This window comes from Dendrobates tinctorius, unplaced genomic scaffold, assembly GCF_039654945.1.
Source record: "Dendrobates tinctorius isolate UK_male_01 unplaced genomic scaffold, ASM3965494v1 ptg000046l, whole genome shotgun sequence".
Taxonomy (NCBI): domain Eukaryota; kingdom Metazoa; phylum Chordata; class Amphibia; order Anura; family Dendrobatidae; genus Dendrobates; species Dendrobates tinctorius.
This window is the reverse complement of record NW_027361714.1, coordinates 45634725-45661788: the sequence shown is the minus strand read 5'-3', so window position 1 is coordinate 45661788 and position 27064 is coordinate 45634725. Positions and strand designations below refer to the sequence as shown.

Sequence of the window (27064 nt, the reverse complement as noted above, 5' to 3'; positions counted from 1 at the left end):
GGGCATTCTCTTCATTTGGAGGAAAGACAATTTCTGCACCAGCATAGAAGAGGGTTCTTCACGGTAAGAGCAGTGAGGCTCTGGAATTCTCTTCCTGAGGAAGTGGTGATGGCCAACTCACTGAATGAATTTAAGAAAGGAATGGATGCTTTTCTTGTGAGTAACAGTATAGAAAGTTACGAATAAAATAATATTATAGGTAAATGGTTGACCCAGCTTAGGGGAAGGAATTTTTTTTCCCTATGGAGAAAATTGGCTTCTACTCTGTGAGTTTTTTGCCTTCCCCAGGATCAACAATGCAGAACAGCTGCACTAAAAATAGGCTGAACTAGATGGACATAAGGTCTTCCTTCAGCCTTCAAAACTATGTTACTATGTGACACCCAGCGGTGATCGCCTGCACACACCCCGTGTGCTTGGGCGACCTCTCAATCGTAATATTCCATCCCTGGTCAAATAGGCCCAGGGTACAGGGATGGAGTATTACGTCCAATGTCAGAAAGGGGTTAATGAAAGGTCTTCCCATGCATAAACTTGGGACTGGATTATAAATCTAGATGTTTCACAAGACATCAAAAAGACAATATGTGCTGCCCAAGTCAATAAGATAATTTTGCTAACCAAATGGCCCACTTTCCTCTAATGCTGCATTCTAAAGGTCATCTTTTTATTACTGAAGAATCTACATCATTATATAACTATGTAATGCTGTCATAAAGCCATAATACTATGCACATCTTATAATTATGTTATAATACTTTGGAAGAGTCTACAATTTACTGTGGGTTATGGTTTGTTTTGCTTCATTCAGCACTCTGCTATATATGGCCAAGGTGTTGAAGTTGATCATGAGCAAATGCTTACATAAGTCAACAAGAATAGTGTCATATGTAAGCTGTTGAAAATATGTTAGGGTAGGTGTCAACATTAACTTGTAAAGTAATGCAAAAACCTCTATAAAGTTATGTTGATAAGATCACCAGACATATACCATGTGACAACTGGCAAACACAAGTTGAAAGTTGCTAGGTGGTTGCTACTAAACAGACACTCTTGAACTGTGCAAACTAGAAGGATCATGTTTGTAAGAGAGCAAGATAGGACAGACTTGTCCACTGACTAGAATGGGAATTTCAACACCCTAAAGATGACCTTAGAAAGTGGTTATTAATGAGAACAACATGTTCAAACATATTTATGTCTGAATTACAGGTGAACCGAGTAATTTTAGGATGTCACATAAGTCTCCATCCACTCTTAACCCAGATTTGAACAATGTCATTGTCAAACAAGACAGTATGCCCTTAAGCTAGTCTACATGTCTACATGTTAAAGCTATAACTGCAGTCTGCTGGGTTATGCGGATATAGTGCCTGTACTCTTCAACATTGAAATTGGAACATCAATAAGGAAACGTCATAGAATTATGGAAATCACAGGATAGACATGTTAAAAATATGCAAATAGTGTGAGAATGGAGACAACATTTTTAAAACCGCTCGTTTTTTTTCAGTATAGAGCACAAGTGCCATGTCATGTTTTACCATGTTGTGTACTAGAAAAAGGGAAAAAAAATTCCAAGTGCTGTGAAATTGCAGAAAAAGTGCAATTCCACAATTGTTTTTTATTTGGCTTTTTACCATGTTTACCAAATGCTAAAACTGACCTGACATTATGATTCTCCAGGCCATTATGAGTTTATAGACACCAAACATGTATAGGTTCTTTTTTACTTAAGTGGTGAAAAATAATTCCAAAGTTTGTTAAAAAAAAAATTGCTCCATTTTCCCATACCAGTTGTGTCTCCATTTTTCATGATCTTGGGTTGAGTGAAGGCTTATTTTTTGCATGCCGAGCTGACGTTTTTAATGATGCCATTTTGGTGCAGACACAATTTTAATGCAATGTTGCGTCGACTAAAAAATTGTAATTCTGGTGTTTTGACTCTTTTTCTCATTATGTTGTTTAGTGATCAGGTTAATTTTTTTATACTGATAGATCAGACGATTCTGAATGCGGCAATACCAAATATGTGTACCTTTGATTTGTTTTTATTGTTTTATTTTGAATGGGACTAAAGGGGGGTGATTTGAACTTTAGTATATTTTTAATTTTTTTTATATTTTTTTAAACATTTTTTTACTTTTGGCATGCTTTACTAGTCTCCATGGGAGACTAGAAGCTGCCATAACCCAATCGGCTCTGCTACATACAGGCGATGATCAGATCGCCTGTATATAGCAGAATTGCTGACTTGACTTGGTCATAGTAATTCAGCAGTGACAACCATAGAGGTCTGCAGGAGACCTCTGGTTGTCATGCCAACCCATCGATAACCCGCTTTCATGTGACAGGGCTCACCAATGGGTGGATTTCCAGCACGCTTTCCGGAAGCGCATGCTAAATGCCATGGTCAGAGTTTGACAGCGGCATTTAACGGGTTAATAGTCGCGGGTGGATCGCTGTTGCGGGCATATGTCAGCTGTTCAAAACAGCTGACGTGCCAGAAAAGATGTGGGCTCAGCGCGTGGGGCACCGATGGGTTGTCATGACATCCATGGATCTACAGAAGACCCCCATGCCTGACATTGTGAATCTCCTGTGAACGATGGCTTGTGGATGGCATTCATAGGAGATCATGATTTCTGCTATGCATAGCAGTGTTGAAGCCCTGCTACATGTAGCGGATGATTGCAGCTTTAGGTCTCCTTTTGGAGACAGTATAAAAATGAAAAAAAAAAAGTTTTAAAAAGTATGAAAAAAATAAAAAAAACAGAAAAGTTGAAATCCACCCCTTTTTCCCTATTGAACATAAAACAATAAAAAGAATATACACATTTGATATTTGATATCACTATGTTCAGAAATATCCGATCTATAAAAATATAAAAACAATTAGCCTGGTTTCACACATCAGTGTCTCCGGTATGTGTGGTGAAAGTTTTCTCATGTACTGGAGACACTGACACATGTAGACTCATTCAAATTAATGGGTCTATGTACATGTCAGTGTGTTTTCACGGAACTTGTGTCCGTGTGAAAAACACGCTGACATGTCCATTTTTGAGTGACAGCACGGATACAAATCAATGCGTCCTTGTAAACACGTACCGCACGTGGATGGCGTCCGTGTGCCATCCGTGTGCGGATTAAGTCATAGGTAGTGTTGAGCATTCCGATACCGCAAGTATCGGGTATCGGCCGATACTTGCTGTATCGGAATTCCGATACCGACTTCCGATATTTTTTCAATATCGGAATTCGGCATCGGAATCGGAAGTTCAGTTGATTGACGGCCTGACGTCATCATGATGCGCGGTGTGTGCGCATCATGATGCGCCGTCATTTCGGGCCTTCCGGGGGTCTCTGCCGGCCTGCCGGGGGGCTGTGCCGGCCTGCCGGGGGGCTGTGTGGACTGCCCGGGGTCTGTACCGGACTGCCGGGGGGCTGTGCCGGCCTGCCGGTGGTCTGTGCACCCTGTGGGGGTCTGTACCGGCCTGCCGGGGGGCTGTGCCGGCCTGCCGGGGGGCTGTGCTGATGTCCGGGGGTCTGTGCAAGCATCGTCCGATGGGACTACAAGTCCCATCGGGCGATGCCTGCTACCATGACAGTGATTGACACATTAGCCAATGATGGGACAGTAGTAGTCCCATCATCCGGCTAATGTGTTAAATGTTAAAAAAAAAAAAAAAAAAAAAAAAAAATACTACATACATACTACATGCATGCTACATACATACTACATGCATGCTACATACATACTACATATATACTACATACATACTACATACATGCTACATACATACTGCATGCTACATACATACTACATACATACTACATGCATGCTACATACATACTACATATATACTACATACATACTACATACATGCTACATACATACTGCATGCTACATACATACATACTACATACATACTACATGCATGCTACATACATACTACATATATACTACATACATACTACATACATACTACATACATACTACATACATACTACATGCATGCTACATACATACTACATGCATGCTACATACATACTACATACATACTACATGCATACCACATATATACTACATACATACAATACATTCATACAATACATACATAGACATACAGTACATATAACATAGAGTAACATACTTACCAATACTTGTCACATTGTTCCCCGAAGCCATTGTCTTTTCCGGGATAAATATTAACATAACAAACCACAAAAATACTCACCCACGATCCGAAGCAGTCCACGAGTGTGTCCCACGACGATCTTGGGTAGAGAACTGCAGCATCAGATGATGCTGCCGTTCTCTACGGGCTGCAGGAATCCAATGACGGAAGGTAGGTATCCTTCCGCACTGTATTCCTCCGCCACTTAAAAAAAAAAAAGTCCCTAGTCTCACTTTATGCCATTGCTGTGTGGGAAATTCCCACACAGCAATGGCATAAAGTGAGACTAGGGACTTTTTTTTTTTAAGTGGCGGAGGAATACAGTGCGGAAGGATACCTACCTTCCGTCATTGGATTCCTGCAGCCCGTAGAGAACGGCAGCATCATCTGATGCTGCAGTTCTCTACCCAAGATCGTCGTGGGACACACTCGTGGACTGCTTCGGATCGTGGGTGAGTATTTTTGTGGTTTGTTATGTTAATATTTATCCCGGAAAAGACAATGGCTTCGGGGAACAATGTGACAAGTATTGGTAAGTATGTTACTCTATGTTATATGTACTGTATGTCTATGTATGTATTGTATGAATGTATTGTATGTATGTAGTATATATGTGGTATGCATGTAGTATGTATGTAGTATGTATGTAGCATGCATGTAGTATGTAGCATGTAGTATGTATGTAGCATGCATGTAGTATATATGTAGTATGTATGTAGCATGTATGTAGTATGTAGTATGAATGTAGCATGTATGTAGTATGCATGTTGTATGTATGTAGCATGTAATTTTTTTTTTTTTTTTTTTTACATTTAACACATTAGCCGGATGATGGGACTACTACTGTCCCATCATTGGCTAATGTGTCAATCACTGTCATGGTAGCAGGCATCGCCCGATGGGACTTGTAGTCCCATCGGACGATGCCTGCACAGACCCCCGGAGCCTGCACAGCCCCCCGGCAGGCCGGCACAGCCCCCCGGCAGGCCGGCACAGCCCCCCGGAGCCTGCACAGCCCCCCGGCAGGCCGGCACAGCCCCCCGGCAGGCCGGCACAGCCCCCCGGCAGGCCGGCACAGCCCCCCGGAGCCTGCACAGACCACCGGCAGGCCGGCACAGACCACCGGAGCCTGCACAGACCCCCTGGCAGGCCGGCACAGCCCCCCGAAAGGCCCGTACAGACCCCAGAGAGGCTGTACAAGGGCAGGAAAGGGTTTTTCTTATTCCGATACCGGAAGTCCCATAGACTTGAATGGGACTTCCGGTATCGGAATCGGCGATACCGATACTTTTTTTAAAGATCGGCCGATACCATCCGATACGATACTTTGAAGTATCGGACGGTATCGCTCAACTCTAGTCATAGGGTTAACATAGATACAAATTGTCTCAATACACGGACATGGTCACACGGACAGCATATGGACAGCACACAGATCACGCAAGGATGGTACACACGGACACAGGGATAGCACGCGGATGCCACACAAATGTGACAATTTGACACACGGACACGGATATCTCCGGTACCGGAAATATCAGGACGCATGAAACCGGCCTTAATCTGATTGTCAAACTGCGTAAAGAAAAAAAATCAAAATGTCAGAATTACGTTATTTTGGTAGCTGCAACATTACAATAAAATGCAATAACAGGCAATCAAAACATTGTATCTATCCCAAAGTGGTATCAATAAAAACATTAGCTCAGGGCGCAAAAAATAAACCCTCACCCAGCACCATATACCAAAGAATGAAAATGCTATAGGTCTCGGAAAAGTGCAAGAAACGCAAAAACTTTTTCAGACAAATTTTGAAACATTTTCTCAGCACTAACATAAACAATAAACTATCCATGTTTGGTACCTATGTACCCGTACTGACATGGGTAATCATATTGCCAGGTCAGTTTTACCATATAATGAACATGGTAAATAAACAAAACAAAAACAATTGTGGAATTGCACTTTTTTTTGCAATTTCACTGCACTTAAAAAAATGGAAAATGACCTTGGTGTGAAGGGGTTAATCATACTGACCTGTAGAATCATTATCTAGGGTATGTTTAATCACAGATTGTACAACATAAAAGCAAGACCCAAAAAAACATAGAATTTTTTTTTTCACATTTTCCCTGCATTTGGATTTTTTTTCCTGTTTTCCCATATAATGACTGATAAAACGAAAAGTATAATTCAAATGTATGACTCCTCCTGCAAGAAAACAAGCTTTTGAATGGCTTAAATGTCGATATGAAAAAAGTTTAGGGAGAAAAATGAAAATTGGTTGCAAATGGAAGTGGCTAAGCTGTTGTGAATTCACTTTCTGGCCTGCCTCTGGTTGCTAGTGAAGGTGGTGGAGCTGGTTGTGTTGACAGAGGGGTCACGAGTTCTCTTTCCGGGCTCCCTCTGGTACAGGAGGTAATGGAGCTGATCTAATTAGCAGAGGCCTGCCACCTGATAATGAGGAGGACGATTGGACATTTGGAGTTTCTGACTGGATTTAAGACAGCCGACTCCCTCTATCCCTGCTGGTGATTTTTTCCTGCCTCCTGAGGTCTTAGTTTCCAGCTCAGTCCCTGCATACTTAAGCTACGTGTTCTTTTGCTATTGTTCACATTTGATTTGGTTTTGTCTATTTCAGTTTTGTGTGGTCAGCCAGCCCAGGCTGGGGCTGTGCTGAATTTCCATCCTTATGTTACTGTTTGTGCCAGTTTGTTTTTGTCCCTTATTAGATTGGCCTCTCTTTGCGCTGCTTTCAGAATATACCAGAGTGCTGATATAGTGGGCGAAGTCGAGTGACTTCAGTATTTTTCTATCAGACGTGTTGGACATTTTTTGCAGGGTTTTTTGTGTGATTGCAGACAGTGTCTTTCCTTTCCTGTCCTGTCTAGTTAGTGTGGGCCCCATTGTTTGCTCAGCCTATTTCCTACCTGTGTTTGTGTTTTCATCTTGTCTCACCGACAATATATGTTTGAGGGCTATCTATTCCTTTGGGGTCTGCTTTGGGGCAGTTTAGATTTCCCATTTCCTCCGGCTGTCTCGAGGCGTCTAGAATCATCGTAGGTACGATCCACAGCTACTGCTAGTTGTGTGGATAGGATCAGGGGTCTGCAATCCGCTTAGTTACCAACCTCTCTGGTTTTCTGTGGCTTAGCTTGGTCTTGCTTTCCTCCTCGATGACCCAATCATAAGACTAAGCATCAAACCGGACTTCACTCAATTATTCACTTGTCACAGAAAATTAGAAGCATGACTATTATTGCATTAGTAACAACATGAAATGCAGTCATGTTGGTCCTCCCTTTTGAATTAATTTCTCAGATTCAAATGAAAAAATCATCATCTCATTGATCGAGCAATGACCATTTAATAACCAGTTGTTGATCAGTGTTGCAATGTGACAGTCAATTTGTTGGAACTTTCAACAATTCCTATAATCATTACTTTGAATAACTTTGATATAAATCAAATTTCTTGGCCAAATTTGAGTTAACTATCTGTCATAAAATGTGTTAAAGTTATACAGATGAAACGATGGGGGCATTGGGCCTTTGTATGCATCCCCCGCTATGAACAGGTAGTTGAAGAAATGTATGTGACGGAGAACAGACATGGAGTGTGTGCACAGAGTAATCAACAAGTAGCTGACAGTAGTTGGAGGAGTAAACTTTGACTGTGCGCATCCCAATTACGAAAGCAGTGCTAGTCAATGAAGATGACAAATACTGCCTAGGAGGGAGACAGAACAGCTGAATGTCAGAAGGCCTCACATGTCAATGGAAGTACAATATTTTCCATGCTTTGTCTTTAAAATCCGAGTTTGACTGTCACGCACAGTGTAGGACAGACTAAGTGCAACATAAAGGGATAAGGGACCCAACACTAGGGAAGCGAGGAGACCCCTAGGCAGATCTAATGTCTCCCTGTCTGCCGTAAGAGACCCTAAATAGGTTCTGAAACCTATCGATGAGCAGGATACATAGTCCCTGTCAGACCCTAGTGGTAAGCCCTGCTTAGGGAAGGGATAACGCTGGTTGAACCTCACTAACACTAAAAAAGCTAGGATACACAACAACTACACAACACAAGGGGAACCTAAGCTTGAGTAGACTCAGAGAGAAACACCGTCATCCTTCAATTAGGATGCTAGAAGACTGCTACAGCCCAAGCCTCAACAGGGAAGTGCAAATAGAAAATAACACATGCAACTCTCAACAGGAAGTTGGGAGTTATAAACACCCAGATCCAGGTGACACCATTAAGGCCGGGGGCGTTGGCCACAAGTCTGCAAAGCCAACTGCTGAGACCTTGTGCAGCCAGATGCAGTGCGACTGTCTGCAGCCTTGGTCCTTACTCGCTCTGCTCTCACAATAAAACAATGAAAAAATAAAAAATACACATATTTGGCATTGTCGTGTTCAGAATCACCAGATCTATCAATATGGAAGAAGAATTAATCCGATCGGTAAACTGCATAATGAGAAAAACCAATCAAAATGACAGAATTATGTTTTTTTGGTTGCCACAACATTGCATTAAAATGCAATAACTGCCGATCAAGAGATGGTATCTACACCAAAATGGTATAAATAAAAACGTCATCTTAGCGCACAAAAATTAAGCTGTCACCCAGCCCCAGATCCCGAAAAATGGAGACACTAAGGATCTCAGAAAATGGCAACTTTTTTTTGGCAAACTTTGGATTTTTTTCACCCTTATCATATATACTCCAGTGTAAGCCGACCCGAGTATAAGCCAAGGCACCTAATTTTGCCACAAAAAACCTGGCAAGCTTATTGACTTGAGTATAAGCCAGGTATGCTTTGCCCCCTCATCACTGTCCTACTATGCATGCCCCCCCTGTCCCTGTCCTTGTATGCATGGATCTTTATCCCCTATCCTTGTATGCATGGCTCCTCCATCACTGTCCTGGTATGCATGGCTCCCCCGTCCATGTCCTTGTATGCATGGCTCCCCCATTGCTGTCCTTGTATGCATTTCTGCTTATCTCCTATCCTTGTATGCATGGCTCTCTGATTGCTATGCTTCTATGTGTAAGGAGGTGGACCGGACCGTGGGTACCTGCATGCCTGGTCTGGAACTGAAGGGACTGCATTCTCTGTTTCTGGGGGGAAGCCTGAGGGAAGCGTACCTTCCCCTGCTGCAGGAGTGAAGGAGAAGAGAGTTTCCTGCTGACAGGAGGGGGTGGGGAGAGCCTGGAGAGAGCACGCTGACACAGGGGTATAAGAAGGAAAAGTGGCGCTGCAGCAGGAGTTGGCGCCAAGTATGTGCAGAGCAGAGAAGAGTCCTGGCTCTGTGACAGGCCGTGCTGCTGCTGTCCAGAATAGGAGCTGTGGTGCTGGGGAATTAGCCATGTCAACAGACCGGAGTGTGCGGAGCTGTGCCAGCAGAGCGGAGCGTGCGGAGCTAAGCCAGGTGCCGTACACTAGGAGACAGTGAGTACCGCACCCGTTCTGCCCAAGAGTGACTGTATACTCAAAAGAACTCTCCTGCTGAGGACTGAGACAGACCGACAGTACGAGGTGAGCACCCTCTATGTAAACGTAGACCCGCCAGCCTCCGTGAAAGGAGGAGACTCCCTTGACATGCCTGAGACAGTCGCTAGTGCGTGCAGGCCTTTCGTGCACAGTGACAGATCGGAGCCCCTGTGAGAAGTAGCTGGACTGACCAAGGAGCCCAGCACTGTCCCTGCGGTGACACGTTCTGAGTGTGGACTTGTGACTAAGAGTGGTGAGAGCAGGACCCCCTCTCACCACCCAGCATCCAGTTGTTTTCCCCAGAGGCTGTTTCTTTATCGTGGACAGAGACTTGAGAGACTACATGTGCCGCTGTTGTCGGTGCCACCGTTGGATTCCCACCTGACAGAGACTGCGACGAGACAACCCACGCCGCTGTTGCCGATGCACCATTGGAACCCTGTACTGCCTAACAGAAGACTACAGTCCGATAAGTTTAACATCTTTATTACTGAACTTTCGTTCGTTCCTCACCTACCCTGCCATCCTTCCAGTTCTGTCCATTCCTCGCCGTCACCCTACAATCCCTCACTCCCTGCATGGAGCACAACCCCCTGTAAATACCTGTTTAACCCTTGGTCTGCCTCCATGTGCGTGACTGCATCCCGCATTTCCAGCAGGTTATTACACATGCATGACTCCCTATCCCCTATCCTTGCATGCATGTTTTTAAAAAAACAAACATCCTACTCACCTTCCTGTTCGCCCTTGCTGCATTTCGTTCCGGTGCCAGCGGCTCTCCCTGCCGAGCGATCACATGGCCCTGCTCATTAAGATAATGAATATTCACTCCACGCCTATAGGAGTGGAGAGGCGTGCATATTTATTACCTTAATGAGCAGGGTCACGTGATTGCTCGGCCGGAAATGCTGCTGGCGCAGGAACCAACGAGATGCAGCGAGTTGCGCGCAGGGAATGTAAGTAGGATGTGTGCTGGAAGCCGGCGGCTGTGGGTGTCAGTGTGCGCGCTTTGAGGGAAATGAATAACAGGCACAGTTACAGCCGCATCCATTGGCTCCTGCCTCCTGGGACCCTCTGCTCCACCAGTCCCCCTCCCCAGCCAGCCCTCAGGGACAATTGACTCGTGTATAAGCCGAGGGGGGGGGCGTTTTCAGCACAAAAAAGTGCTGAAAAACTTGGCTTATACATACACAAGTATATACGGTAAATAAGAAAGAACCTATACATGTTTGTTATCTTTGTCTTTGTACTCGTAATGACCTGGAGAATCATAATGGCTTGTCACTTTTAGCACTTAAAGTGCTAAAGTCATGTGTGTACGAGGAGTCATGTGTGTACGAGGTGTACGAAGCGGAGCCGTGTGTGTACTTGGTGTACAGAGTGGAGCCATGTGTGTACGAGGTGCATGGAGCAGAGCCACGAGTGTACGAGGTGTACGGAGCCGTGTGTGTACGAGGTGTATGGAGCGGAGCCGTGTGTGTATGGAGCAGAACTGTGTGTGTACGAGGTGTACGGAGCGGAGCCGCGTGTGTACGAGGTGTACGGAGCGGAGCCGCGTGTGTACGAGGTGTACGGAGCGGAGCCATGTGTGTACGAGGTGTATGGAGCAGAGCCACGTGTGTACGAGGTGTACAGAGCGGAGCCACGCATGTACGAGGTGTATGGAGCGGAGCAGCGTGTGTACGAGGTGTACGGAGCCACGTGTGTATGAGGTGAATGGAGTGAAGCTGTGTGTGTACGATATGTGTGGAGTGGAGTCGTGTGTGTACTTGACGTACGGAGCGGAGCCGCGTGTGCATGGGGTATGCGGAGCGGAGCCATGTGTGTGCGAAATGGAGCCACGTGTGTACGGGATGTACGAAGCGGAGCCAAATCTGTACAAGGCATACAAAACAGGCATTTCCCATGGACACAGGAGTACACCGTGGAGCCCTGAGGAGCACTTTAAATCTCGCACATGACATTCCATCGAAAGTGATGTGCTGTAAGCTGACCAGAAATGAGGTAATTTCAGGAGGAGATTGTGATGGAACCAGGGAATGCTTCAGATCCATCACTATGTCCTCCTCCGACAGCGCGGACAGTGTGATCGCCTTGGAATCGGGGATGCCGGCCATGTGAGCGGATCATGATATGTCCTGCACCGGGAGGCTCAGGTGGGCATTACAATGGGAGCTGGGCTGCTATAGTATCTTTATAGTCTTTATTTCTTTCTTTATCTGTTCTTTCCTTCTCTCTCTCTGTTTCTTCCTTTCTCTGTTCTCTCTCTGTTCTTTCTTTCCCTCTCTTTTTCTTTCTTTCTCTAATCTTTCTTTTTTATTTCTCTCCCTCTGTTCTTTCTCTCTCTGTTCTTTCTTTCCCCTCTTTCTTTCCTTTTCTTTCCTGTTTCTTTCTTTCTTTCTTTCTCTCTGTTCTTTTTCTTTCTTTCTTTCTTTCTTTCTTTCTTTCTCTATCTGTTCTTTTTCTTTCTTTCTTTACTTCTTTCTTTCTCTATCTGTTCTTTCTTTCTTTCCCCTCTTTCTTTCTCTCTATCTCTCTGTTCTTTCTTTCTTTCCCCTTGTTCTTTCTTTCTCTCTCTGTTCTTTCTTTTTTTTCTCTTTCATTCTCTCTCTGTTCTTTCTTTCCCTTCTTTCTTGCTCTCTATTGTGCTGTTCTTTCTGTCCCCTCTTTCTTTCTTTCTTTCTTTCTCTCTCAGTTCTCTTTTTTTTCCTCTTTCTTTCTCTTTCTTTCATTCCCCTTTCTTTCTCTCTGTTCTTTCCCCTCTTTCTTTTGCTCTCCCTCTGTTCTTTTTTTCTGTCGCCTCTTTCTTTCTCTCTCTGTTCTCTCTCTCTCTGTTCTTTCTTTCTATCTGTTGTCTCTCTCTGTTCTTTCTTTCCCCTCTCTCTTTCTAGCTCTCTGTTCTTTCTTTCCTCCTTCTTTCTCTCTCTGTTCTTTCTTTCCCTCTCTTTCTTTCTCTCTCTCTGTTCTTTTTCTCTCTAATCTTTTTTTATTCTCTCTCTATTCTTTCTTTCTCTCTCTCTGTTCTCTTTCCTCTCTTTTATTTCTATTTCTTTCCCCTCTTTCTTTCTTTCTTTCTTTCTCTCTGTTCTCTTTTTTCTTTACTTCTTTCTTTCTTTCTCTTTCTTTCCTCTTTCTTTCTCTTTCTGCTCTTTCTTTCCCCTCTTTCTTTCTCTCTGTTCTTTTTTCTTTCCCCTCTTTTTTCTTTATTTCTCTGTTTTTCTTTTCCCTTTCTTTCTCTCTCTGTTCTTTCTTTCTTTCTTTCTTTCTTTCATTCTTTCCCTTCTCTCTTTTTCTCTCTCTGGTCTTCCTTTCGCTTTCTCTCTCTGTTCTTTATTTTTATCTGTTCTCTCTCTGTTCTTTCTTTCCCCTTTTTTATTTTTTCTGTCCCCTCTTTATTTCTCTCTGTGTTCTTTCTTTCTCTTTCTTACTTTTTCTCTGTTCCTTCTTTACCTTCTTTCTTTCTCTGTTCTTTCGTTCTTTCCCATTTCATTCTCTCTCTATTCTTTCTTTTGCTCTCTGTTCTTTCCTTCCCCACTTTCTTTCTCTCTGTTCTTTCTTTTGCTCTCTTTTCTTTCTTTCCCCTCTTTCTCTCTCTCTCTGTTCTTTCTTTCTTTACCCTCTTTCTTTCTCTCTCTGTTCTTTCTTCTTTATCTCTCTGTCCTTTCTTCTTTCTCTGTTCTTTTGCTCTCTGTTCTTTCTTTCTCTCTTGCTCTCCTCTCTTTCTCGACCTCTCTGTTTTCTTTGTTCTCTCTGTTTTCTTTCTTTCTTTTCCTCAGTACCTGTCAGTGTACCCACGGTACCAGCCACTGTGCCCATAATGCCAGCCACTGTGCCCTCAGTACCAGTCAGTGTGATGAGCAGTGCTAAATGGGCGTGGTTGGGCGTGGACATGGGTGTAGCTAGTTGTGAAATGGGTGTGGTCAGGGGCATGGCCTAAAATTTGCCACAGCCTTTGCCCCTCTTTCCCTTCTTCAAAACTAGGGAGGTATGGGTTGAGGACAGTGGTTACAGAATTACAGCTGACTTTTCATCATGATATTAAATCGATAAAGGAATGTTTATTACAAGCTGTGAATCTACCATATGTGTGCTTGGTTTGCTGACATTAACAATTGTGTGTAGCTTACATGTCAGCTTATTCTTTATACAAAGGGCTGGATTTACAGACTAGAAATGATATATCTACATGTTCTTTTACATAAGATTCCAAAAATGAAAGTGATCTCAATTTAATTAAAGTTGGGACAAGAATGCCTGTTTTCACATATTTGCCCTTTGTTGAAAAGGTACTCAAAGAACATATTCCCTTATTTACAAAGCAGATCCTCTTAAAACCAAATTAGAATTCTCTACAGGAAAATAAAATAAATAATATCTTTTAAGCCAAGAAACATAAAATAAGAACCATAAAAAAATCTTAAATATATTGTACAATGTGCAATGTTTTTAATGTTTGTTGATTTAAAATCTATTATGTATTTAATTCCATTGTAAAAAATATAAACATCTATAGCTCTAAGTGTAGCGAAAAGTATTGAAATATCTCAGTGCTCTGTCACATTATCCTTAGTTGTACCTCAAGAACTTAAGTCTAAGGGTCAATCCTATTCCAAGGTATGTTGATACTTTCTAGTTGTTATCTTGACCTGAATACCTGTAATCTTGCTAAATCCGTTCAATCCAAATACATTAATAATCTGAGTTAAAGAGTTTTTCCACCCCAAAGAAAAATTTTGGTGAGAAATGCAACTTGCTGAATACTAAAAATGTGTCTGCTCAGTAACTGACTGCAAGTATGCAAAGTCATTAAAGTTCATTAAATTCAGATCACTTTTATACTTGCGGTTACTTGGCAATTGCTTGAACCAGCAAGAAAAGCTAAATCCTAAAAGTGTGTGCATTGCACATTAGTATTTGGTAGGCTGCTTGCCAAAAGTTCTCATTGAGGTGAAAAAGCACAAAAAATGATCTATAGATTTTTCTTCTGAATACAGTAGGATTTATAAGAAAGCATTTTTACTTTCAAAGGCAAAATAGATATCAGAGAATATACATAGAAAAAGCAAACTTTTTAAAGGGGTTGTCCAGGATTAGTATATTTTTAAATCAAATCATTTTTATTGAAAAACTCCAAATAAAAATTTTCCATATTTCAAATAACATAAATTACATAATAATTCCATAGTATAAAACATAAACAAAGTAACTCAGCTTCAATTCCCTAACCCACTTGTAAGAAGGAGAGGTCCGTTGGATGCAGTGAATAGCCAGAGACACAGAAGGGGTTAGCAAGGGTTTACTGAACAGGCAATTAGCAAGTAATACTCCACGCAAGGAGGAAAGACTAGTATAGGAGCAGCGGAAATTACATGCAAACACAATGTTCAGGAATAAGATATATAGAAACACAGCAACTTACTACTTGCAGATCCTGCCGGGAAGAGGCTGGAAAATTTTCTGACGGCATCGCAAATCATGGAAAAAGTCTCTGGCTCTGCTACGGAAATACGAGAAACACTGTCTCCCGACGGTGCTGATGGATTCGGTCCTACTTGACTTGAGTGTGCCGGAATGTGGAAACAGTCCTTTATGTGGATTCCTCAGAAATGGCACCGGACATGGAACATGGGCACGCTTACAGACCTCAGCAGCTGGCGGCATTACTGAGTAGTCTCTAGGCAGTTTTTCCTCTATCACAGGCAAAACGAGGGTATCCTAAAGTTTGGGTTCAGATGGTAAATTAACCCCTTCGCGACCCAGCCTATTTTGACCTTAATGACCTGGCCATTTTTTGCATTTCTGACCAGTGTCCCTTTATGAGGTAATAAATCAGGAAAGCTTCAACGCATCCTAGCGATTCTGAGTTTGTTTTTTGTGACATATTGGGCTTCATGTTAGTGGTAAATTTAGGTCGAAAATTTTTGCGTTTATTTGTGAAAAATGGAAATTTGGCGAAAATTTAGCAATTTTTAAATTTTGAATTTTTATTCTGTTAAACCAGAGAGTTATGTGACACAAACTAGTTAATAAATAACATTTCCCACATGTCTACTTTACATCAGCACAATTTTGGAAACAACATTTTTTTTGTTATGAAGTTATAAGGGTTAAAAGTTGACCAGTGATTTCTCATTTTTACAACAAAATTTACAAAACCATTTTTTTAGGGACCACCTCACATTTGAAGTCACTTTGAGGGGTCTATATGGCAGAAAATACCCAAAAGTGACACCATTCTAAAAACTGCACCCCTCAAGCTACTCAAAACTACATTCAAGAAGATTATTAAACCTTCAGGTGCTTCATAGGAACTAAAGCAACGTGGAAGGACAAAATGGACATTTTAATTTTTCCAACAAAATTTATTTCTAGCATCAATTTTTTCATTTTCACCTGGGCAACAGGATAAAATCGATCATAAAATTTGTTGGGCAATTTCTCCTGAGTACACCGATACCTCATATGTGGTCATAAACCACTGTTTGGGCACACGGCAGGGCTCAGAAGAGAAGGAGCGCCATTTGACTTTTTGAATGGAAAATATGCTGGAATATTTAGCTGTTGCCATGCCGCGTTTGGAGAGCCCCTGTGTGCCTAAACATTGGAATACCCCCACAAGTGACCCCATTTTGGAAACTAGACACCCCAAAGAACTTATCTAGATGCATAGGGGGCACTTTGAACCCCAAGGTACTTCACAAATTGTTCTGTAAATATGAAAAAGTACTTTTTTTTCACAAAAAAGTCTTTTTGCCTACATTTTTCCATTTTCACATGGGCAACAGGATAAAATGGATCCTAAAATTTGTTGAGCAATTTCTCCTGAGTACACTGATACCTCATATGTGGTCATAAACCACTGTTTGGGCGCACAGCAGGGCCCTGAAGGGAAGGAGCACCATTTGACTTTTGGAATGGAAAATTAGCTCCAATAGTTAGCGGACACCATGTCGTGTTTGGACTGCCCCTGTATGCCTAAACATTGGAGTACCCCAACAAGTGACCCCATTTTGGAAACTAGACACCCCAAAGAACTCATCTAGATGCATAGTGAGCACTTTGAAGCCCCAGGTACTTCACAAATTGATCTGTAAAAATGAAAAAGTACTTTTTTTTCACAAAAAATTTATTTTTGCCTACATTTTTTCATTTTTTCTTGGGCAACAGGATAAAATGGATCCTAAAATTTGTTGGGCAATTTCTCCTGAGTACACCGATACCTCATATGTGGTCATAAACCACTGTTTGGGCACACGGCAGGGCCCTGAAGGGAAGGAGCGCCATTTGACTTTTTGAATGGAAAGTTAGCTCCAATCATTAGCGGACACCAGGTCGCTCATGGAAAGTATGTAGTGCATGTCAGGTTGGTGTGTGTGGTAGGGTATGCACCACACACCCACACACACAAAAACCTGACGTACACTACGCCACACACACCAACCTGCCACACTACATTAGGTTGGTGTGTGTGGTGTAGTGTATGTCAGGTTGGTGTGTGGTGTAGTGTAGTGTACGTCAGGTTGGTGTGTGTGGTATAGTATACACCACACACACACCAACCTGACGTACACTACGCCACACACACCAACCTGCTACACTACATTAGGTTGGTGTGTGTGGTGTAGTGTATGTCAGGTTGGTGTGTGGTGTAGTGTAGTGTATGTCAGGTTGGTGTGTGTGGTATAGTATACACCACACACACACACCAACCTGACGTACACTACGCCACACACACACCAACCTGACGTACACTACACCACTCATACCAACCTGACATTACATCAGGTTGGTGTGTGTGGCGTAGTGTACGTCAGGTTGGTGTGTGGTGTGGTGTAGTGTAGTGTATGTCAGGTTGGTGTGTGTGGTATAGTATACACCACACACACACCAACCTGACGTACACTACGCCACACACACACACCAACGTGACGTACACTACGCCACACATACCAACCTGACACTACATCAGGTTGGTGTGTGTGGCGTAGTGTACGTCAGGTTGGTGTGTAGTGTAGTGTACGTCAGGTTGGTGTGTGGTATAGTACACACCACAGACACACACACACCAACCTGACGTACAGTACGCCACACACACACCAACCTGACCTACACTACGCCACACATACCAACCTGATACTATATCAGGTTGGTGTGTGTGGCATAGTGTACGTCAGGTTGGTGTGTGGTGTAGTACACACCACACACACACATCAACCTGACGTACAGTACGCCACACACACACACCAACCTGACGTACACTATGCCACACATACCAACCTGATACTACATCAGGTTGGTGTGTGTGGCGTAGTGTACATCAGGTTGGTGTGTGGTGTAGTGTGCATCAGGTTGGTGTGTGTGGTGTAGTATACACCACACACACACACCAACCTGACGTACACTACGCCACACACACCAACCTGACGTACACTACGCCACACATACCAACCTGATACTACATCAGGTTGGTGTGTGTGGCGTAGTGTACGTCAGGTTGGTGTGTGGTGTAGTGTACATCAGGTTAGTGTGTGTGGTGTTGTGTTGTGTATGTCAGGCTGGTGTGGGTGAGTTCTGTAGTGGAGTGTCAGGATGTGTTTAGTCCATGGACGTGTGAGGAATTCTGAAGCATTCATTCAAACAAAGTCCAGGTTTGTCGGGACACGTTTCACATTGGAAACGAGTTTCCCTTCTTGTCCCCCTTTTATAGCATACCCGGCACCGTTTTTTTTTCTCTCCTCGCGGGGAAAATGTTGCCCTGGTACCATACGGGACACTTGAGTTCCAGGGGTGCTGGGGCGCGCTCCGTCCTCCTCTCCAAAAATCATGGCCTTTATCACCGCCTCCTGGAAATCAAGGAAGGAGTGGTCCTGGCCTGCACATCGTGATAGCACGCATGCATTATACAGTGCCATTTGTACAAGGTACACAGCCAGTTTTTCGTACCACACCTTCGCCTTCCGCATGTCACTATAGGGCTGGAGGACTTGATCAGAAAGATCAACTCCACCCATGTGATGGTTGTACGCCAGGACACAGTCCGGTTTGTGGACCGGTGCTGGGGTACCTCGAATGGTGGTGGCCGTGGTGCCGGGACCATGGATTGTGGTCAAGACAAATACATCTCTTTTGTCTTTGAACTTGACCACAAGCATGTTGCCGCTACATTGGGCTCGAGTCTCACCCTTTCGGAGAGGCTGCTCAATTAGCGGCAAAGGGAGACCCCTCTGGTTTCTGCACACGGTACCACAAGCGACGGTAGCCCTGGCAGAGAGGGATTGAAATAGTGTGATGCTTGTATAAAAGTTATCAACGTACAGATGGTAACCTTTATCAAGCAGAGGGTGGACCAAATCCCACACTATTTTCCCACTCACCCCCAAAGCAAGTGGACATTCTGGGGGTTGGATCCTACTGTCCTTTCCTTGGTAAACTCTAAAGCTGAGAGTGTACCTGAGGTACTCTCACACAGCTTGTAAAGTTTTATCCCGTACCTCGCCCTTTTGCTGGGCAGGTACTGACGGAACTGAAGCCTCCCTTTGAAGTGGATGAGGGATTCATCCACACAAATTTCCCTTTCGGGAATGTACACTTCAGCAAACTTGTGGTTGAAGTGTTCGACGACTGGCCGAATTTTAGACAGTCTATCAAAATTCGGGTCATCGCGGGGAAGGATTTCAGTGTTGTCCCTGAAATGAAGAAATTTATGAATAGCCTCAAACCGTTTCCAAGTCATCACCATGTCAAATACTGGAGTTTGATATAAAATATCAGTACTCCAGTATTGGCGAATTTCTGGTTTCTTCACAATGCCCATGTGAAGGACCAGTCCCCAATATTTAATCATTTCTACAGAGTCCACAGGACTCCAAGTAGAGAATGAAGAAATTGGGTTTTCTGCCAAAAATTGTTGGGGATACAAGTTTGTTTGCTCCACCATGAGACTGACGATTGACTCTGAGAAAAAGACTTTGAAAAGTCTATTTCCCTGAAGTTGGCAGTCTCAAACTGGATTCCTGATAGGGGAACAAAATCAGGAATCCGTGGAGCAAAATTTTCAGGGACGGGGGTCCTGGAGGGAGACCTAGTGCTAGGTTGGGCGTGACTAGCACTAGGTTGGGAGAAACTCACACTTGGCTGTGAGACTTCCTCCAAGATACCCGACTCTTCCTCTAAGGCCTCCAACTCTTCCTCCCTGGGCTCCGGACGATTTCTCGTCCTGCGACATCTCGGTGGTGGCAAGTCTGAGTCGCTGGAAGAGGAAGCGTGGGAGGAATAGAGAAAGGTGGGGTCATCTCTCTCACTATCAGTATCAGAGGCAATAATTTCATATGCCTCCTCAACTGAGTAGACCCTTTGGGACTGGGATGACTGGGATGAGTGGGACATTGTGCGTGTGGTGTGTGTGCATGTGTAAAAAACCTTTATTATAGTGTGCGTGTGCGTGTGTATGTGCGAGTGTTTGGTGAAACTTTTTACTGGAGGAATGGGCTGTCAGGAGGAGACTGTCAGGTGCGCAGGGGGCAGGAGGGGACTGTCAGGAACGCGCGGGGCAGGAGGGGATGGTCAGGCGCGCGCAGGGCAGGAGGGGACTGTCAGGCGCGCGCAGGGCAGGAGGGGACTGTCAGGTGTGCGCGGGGCAGGAGGGGACTGAGGAGATGGAAGTGGAGATGGAACCAGCGGCAGCAGCAGGGGTGTGATCAGGGGGTGATCAGGGGGGCAGGGGGTGATCAGGGGTGCTGGGGGATCACGAGGGGCAGAGGGGGGCTGTCAGGCACCGGGGGGCAGGAGGTGGCTGAGGAGATAAGGAAATATAAAAAACTGCAGCAGCAGGGGTTAATCAGGAGGGGGAGGGGTTAATCAGGGGGGCAGGGGTTAATCAGGAGGCAGGGGTTAATGAGGGTGATCACTGGGGCACAGGAGGGGCTCTCAGGCACAGGAGGCAGTAGGCGGCTGAGGAGCTGGCAGATGTGGAAACAGCAGGTGGATGATCGGGGGTGCTGGGGGAGGATCAAGGGTGCTGGGGGATTATCAGGGGTGCTGGGGGATGATCAGGGGTGCTGGGGGATCACCAGGGGCAGAGGGGGGCTGTCAGGCACCGGGGGTGCAGGAGGTGGCTGAGGAGATAAAGAAATAAAAAATCCTGCAGCAGCAGGGGTTAATCAGGGGGCAGGGGTTAATCGGGGGGCAGGGGTTAATGAGGGTGATCACTGGGGCACAGGAGGGGGCTCTCAGGCACAGGAGGCAGTAGGCGGCTGAGGAGCTGGCAGAAGTGGTAACAGGAGGTGGATGATCGGGGGTGCTGGGGGAGATCGGGGGTGCTGGGGGAGGATCAGGGGGCAGGGGTGAGTGAGCGGAGGTGGGAGTGGCTGGAATTAGGCGGCGGAGGAGAGAGGTATACTACCGGAAGGCAGTGGTGGCAGCGGCGGCGGCGATAACAGCAGCGGCAGCGGTGACAGCGGCGGCGGCGATCACAGGTCAGGGTGGCAGTCTGGCACCTCGTTCCTCAGCTTCCATGGACGGGATGAAGTTGAGGAACGAGGCAGCCATGATTTTACTCCGCCCCTCCACATCTGATTGGAGGGCTAGCGTCACATGGATGCTAGCTCCAATCAGATGCGAGGGGGGTGACAAAAAGGTCACTGGGAGTGATCGCATCCCGGGGGGGCGAAGCCACCCCCCTGGGGTCAAGTTTACGTCCCCCTGTACCAGCGGGTCAGGTGAACTTTAATTGAACCCGCTCACCCGACTCGCAGGAGGGAGATCTTTTCATGACGTCGCATAGGCGTCATGGGTCGTTTTGCCACGACTTTTCATGACGCCTATGTGGCGTCAAAGGTCGTTAAGGGGTTAATAGCGTCAAAGGAAATCTTAAGATCAGCACGCTGAGGATTGCGTTACATGGAGTTGTCAGCGCGAGCAGCGGAGAGGGAGTCAACCGTCTCTTGTCGCCTTCCCGCCAAGTCTGACCTGTTCCTGTGCTCAGGTCTCCTTATATACCCCGCGCCCCCTGCTGTCTGACAGAAAGGTCTCTCCCTCCAAGAAGAAACCTCCCTCGCCAACAGTGGTGACAGTCTCGATAGTACCGGCTTTAAAGGGCACCAGACACTGCTGACTCTCTCGGCTCATCTTCTTACACACCCTAAACACAAATCCCTACATTCCAGAGAGAACCGTTTTCGTTTTCAGAGGAGTTCTAAAATAACGGACTATAAAATTTATAGAAGGGGGAAAACAAGGAAAAAAGAATTAATGGATAGCATCGTAAATATTCTATCTCTAATTAGAGTTATGTTTATGATAGACTCCTATTTCCAAGCAGATTGTATTATTTATCTTTCATTGTATGTAGTTCTCCCATAGATGGAGGTTGTGTCTAACAAATGAAATGCAAGACTTTTACATGCTTGACATAAGATGCAAAAGATGCCTATGAATAGGGGGCAAGTCAGGGTTCACTCCATCTTCAAATAATCCCAATATACAAATGCTTCTCAATAAATTAGAATATCATCAAAAAGTTAATTTATTTCAGTTCTTCAATGCAAAAAATGAATCTCATATATTATATAGAGTCATTACAAGCAGAGTGATCTATTTAATGTTAATGTTGATGATTATGGCTTACAGCCAATGAAAACCCAAAAGTGATTATCTCAGTAAATTAAAATACTTTATAAGATCAGCTTGAAAAATGATTTTAAAATCCAAAATGTTGGCCTACTGAAATGTAAGTTCAGTAAATGCACTCAGTACTTGGTCGAGGCTCCTTTTGCATCAAATACTGCATCAATGCAGCGCGACTTTAAGAACTGAAATAAATTATCTTTTTGCTGATATTCTAATTTAGTGAGAAGCACCTGTACATATACGGGGAAATGTTAACAATTTCACTCCACACACCCTTTCTATCAAGGGGATGACCTTATTCCAAAATGGGCCTATCTGTCTACATTTCCATATCATATGCATCAAATGCCTCTTCAATCCCACGCCTAGAACATTTTGCATCATGGTGATATCCTATCATGTTTAAAAAGTTTGGAATCTTGTATACTCTGTGAATTAAATATAGTTGAAAGAGCCTTTGGGCCACACAGGTATATAATTTGGGAACAGTTTCTAGAATCTCTCTAGATTGTTCCATTGATATAAGGCCTACATTCGCCTCCCATTTAGCTTTAACTGTCAGGGGGTGATTATCCAGTTGGGATCACAATAGGCACTTATATATAATAGAAATTAAACCCTTTGTATGACCTGGAGAACTGTAGAATCAATAGTATATATTAGGGGATGATATTGTATGCTAAGATCCATCAGATCCAATTGAGGTGAAAGAGAATGTCGGATTTGTAGGCATTGGTAAAAAGTGCTACGTGATAAATTGAATTTCTCTTGGAACTGTTGAAAACTTTTAAGGGCAGAGTTTATGAATAGTTCTTCTATCAACCAGATCCCTTTCTGCTCCCATTCAGAAAACCCTTTAAAGGGAACCTGTCATCAGGATTGTGCACAGTAACCTACAGTGTCGGGTCGGCGCTGTTATACTGAATGAAATGATACCTTGGTGGATGAAATTCATCTTGTGGCTGTTTCTTAGTCTTTATTTTTAGCTTTGTCTTAATGATATGCTTGTGCCCTAAGGCAGGGCTGGGGTATGTGGTGCTCAGATTAGGTGTTCATAATGCAGACTACTGAGAGGTCACTGATCCCTCACTGACCTGCCCCCTAGTTTGCATAATGAATACCATCACATATTGAATTTAAAAAAAATGCTTCTGCAGGCAGGTGCTGGCTGTGGCACCTGAGCTGCAGCATAATCCAGAGGTGGATGGGGGTCCCTGCAGGATGGCAAATAATGAGGGCAATCTGGCCTGTTTATCCAGCCCCGAGGCTCCGGGGGGCCCATGGCCAGATTGCCCTCATATGCGGCGGGCAGGGAGAGACCCCTGAAGCTCCACTGACTGCAAGAGAAAATGGCAGTGGAGCGGAGCTGCAGTGATTTGTCCTCCCTGACCACACTTCCTGTCTCTCACACAGTCAGCAGTTCGGCTGGATGACATCATCATTCAGCGCCACAGCTGTGCAAGAGACAGGAAGCTGCTGGCAACGGTGATGCTGCAGGAGAGCATGCAGAGAGGTGAGAGGTACTCTGTGTGTTTGTATGTCTGTGTTGCTATGGGGGAATGTGCAGAGAGGTGAATGGTGCTGTGTGTGTAGGTGGAGGAGAGGGCAGTGATGGGGAGAAGGCAATGATGGGGATGATGGAGAGGACAATGATGGGGGTGGTGGGGAGAAAACAATGATGGTGGCAGTTGAAAGGACAATGATGGGAGTGGTGGGGGAGAAGGAAATGATGGAGGTGGTGGAATGGACAATGATGGGGTGGTGGGTGAGAAAACAATGATGGTGGCAGTGGAAAGGTCAATGATGGAGGTGATGGGGAAGGAGGCAATGATGGAAGTGGTGGAATAGGCAATGATAGGCTGGTGGGGGAGAGGCAATGATGGAGGTGGTAGAATGGGCAATGATGGGGTGGTGGGGGAGAAAGCAATGATGGAGGTGGTGAAGAGGACAATGATTAGGGTGGGGGAAAGGACAAAAATGGGATGCTGGGGGAGGAGGACAATGTAGGGGATTGGGATGGGAAAAAGTGGATTTATAATGGATTTAGGAGGAAGACGTTATTATCGCTTATTATGTCAGTCCCTTAGTATATACAGTTGTATATTTGAAATAACTCTCATGAAGACCCATTGATATGTTGGAATTGTAAGTGTTTTTGATGGCATCGTTCCAGTTCTCGAGACGGATATCAGCACCATAATCGGACTCCCATCTCTTCATGTATATGTTTTTGTGGCTCGTTAGGTCTTTGACGACAGATCTATACAAATTACGCAGACTCCAGAGGTTTTTATTTTTAAGGTTGCACAACAGTGAAGCTAGCATTTCATAATTCAAAGTCTTCCCTTTTATGAATTTCCAAATTCTGTCTTTCAACATGGTGTAAAAGACTAGCTCAGATGACGGTAAATTATATTTAACCCTGATCTCACCGAATTTCAGGAACTCCACTCCACTAAAAACATCCCCCACCCTTTTAATTCCAGATTTCCCCCAAACCTCCGGTATCGGGAGATCATCCATCAGTGCCAATGAAGAAAGAGGCAACTTTAAGATTTTCTCTGCTTTTTTTATATTTTTAGTCGGCTTAATGCGATCCCTCCAGGCTGAGATTATCGGCCGGAATATAGGATGAGATGAGTTCGCACTGGGCTTTTGCAGAAGGAAGTTAAAGAAAAGCTTTTGCAATGAGCCTCTATCACTAGCATCTCTCTCCAAGCCATACCAAGCTGGATGCGTCATGTTTTCAGTAAACCAGTGCCAGCTCTGTTTAATGAGCGAGGCCTGATAATAAGCGGATATGTTGGGCAGTCCTGCGCCCCCATGTTTTTTATTTTTGTACATCAAGTCTGCAGATATTCTTGCTTTTTTACCTTTCCAAATAAATAGTCGGATGAGCTCTTGAGCTTTATCAATGGTTTGGTGCGGAAAGCTAGCTGGTAAAGTCCTAAATATGTATAAAATTTTGGGAAGGATAAAAGTTTTGACTGCCAGAATCTTCCCAAAGATGGAAGTCTCTAGCTGAGCCAAAAAGGATAGATCGCCTGTAATAGTCTTTATAATGCTGTCTAAATTGGCCCTAACTGTGGCTTGGATTGATCCAGCTATTCTAATCCCTAGATAGACAATCTTTCTCCTCCCAAATGAACTGGGTTTGGGCCTTTATTTTGTTAATTTCAGATTGTTTCATGTTTAGAGTTATAAATTTTGATTTGTTTGGGTTTATCTTAAAGTAAGATGCTCTAGAGAATTTTTCTAGTTCAACTGAAAGGGCTTTAATGGAGTTTGCAGGATCCAGTAGCGTGAGGAATAGATCATCTGCGAATAATCAAATTTTAAAATTTCATGATGGCAGTTCAAAGCCTTTAATATCATTGTTTATTCTTATTTTTTCGGCTAGGGGCTCTATGGCAAGCACAAATAGAAGGGGGGACAGGGGGCACCCCTGTCTCATGCCATTGGTAATGTCGAACGGGTCGGAGAGGAAATTGTTTGCATAAATCCTGGCACTAGGACCCAAGTACAAGGCGTCAAAGCCAAATCTAGCGAGAGTTGCTTTTAAGTAAAGCCAGTTTAGCCTATCAAATGCCTTCTCGGCGTCCAGTGCCAGAAAAGCAGTTTGGGTTCTCAGGTTGTTTGCTAAATTTATCAGATTCAACACCCTTCTAGTTCCGTCTGAGGCCTGGCGGCCCTCTGTAAAGCCTATTTGATCATCCGCCAACAGACGTGGAAGGATGTTTTTTAATCGGTTTGCAATGATCTTTGAGTAGATTTTAATATCGCTATTTATGAGCGATATTGGCCTATAGCTCTGTATCCTCTCGGGGTCCCCCCCCTTCTTTGGAATCATGATAATTGTTGCCTCTAACATCTCCTTTGGGAAGGAACCCCGAGAGGACGCCAGATCAAAGACGGAAGCCAGCTGTGGAGACAGAACTTTTGAAAAGGATTTATAGTAGTCTCCAGAGAAGCCATCCGGCCCTGGTGATTTTTGGGACTGCAGTTTCTTGATAACGTCAACAATTTCTCTCTCTGTAAAGGGGCTATTGACATAATTCAATTCCAGCTCATCGACTCTTGGTAGATCGATACTCTGTAGAAAAGAATCTACAAAATTCGAGTTAACCACCAGTGTTTGGTGGTCATCTTTCAGGTTATAGAGATTTTTAAAGAATTCTGCAAATGAGTTGACAATGTCCTTAGGGTGAGTTTTGGGGTCACCCGAGGGAGATACTATCTTATTTATTCTCCTTTTAATTCTTTCTCTTTTTAATTTCCTCATCATAAACCTGGTAGGCTTGTTAAGAGACGCATACGATTTGCACCTAGATGCTTTGATGACTGCATCATATTTCTGGTAGATTACAGATCTCAAACTCTGTCTAAGTCTCAAAATCTCAGCCTGGACGGTCTGGGAAGGAACTTTTAAGTTTGTTTGTTTTTTCTCTAGATCATTAATTTGGGCTTGTAGGTTTGTAATATTTTCCCTATTTCTATTCTTATGTTTAGAAAGAATTTGCATAAAACACCCCCTCAGGACCGCTTTATGGGCGTTCCAGACCGTGAACTGATCTACTTCACCAGGTACGTTTTCCTTGAAGTAGTTTAAGAGAGCGTTTTATATCTCTTGTTTGTACTCTGGTATATATAGCAAAGCTGAGTTAAGCTTCCAGCGGAATGGTTTGTCAGGGGGAGGACCCACAAGGAAGTCAATGAGAACCGGGGTATGATCCAAGATGGACTTCTGCATGTCCTTAA

The 27064-nt window shown here is 44.1% G+C and overlaps 2 protein-coding genes across 2 annotated transcripts in view; one reads left to right on the top strand and one right to left on the bottom strand.

Annotated features, from left to right (window-relative positions):
* PDE7B (phosphodiesterase 7B) overlaps nucleotides 1-27064 on the bottom strand; it is a 532888-nt gene that overhangs the window by 187625 nt on the left and 318199 nt on the right. The window lies entirely within an intron of this gene.
* Nucleotides 1-27064, top strand: part of LOC141089593 (uncharacterized) — a 128588-nt gene that overhangs the window by 10579 nt on the left and 90945 nt on the right. The window contains exon 2 of the mRNA XM_073576107.1: nucleotides 1213-1296. Within this exon, the coding sequence (XP_073432208.1) occupies nucleotides 1213-1296 (84 nt within the window). The remainder of the gene's footprint in view (nucleotides 1-1212; nucleotides 1297-27064) is intronic.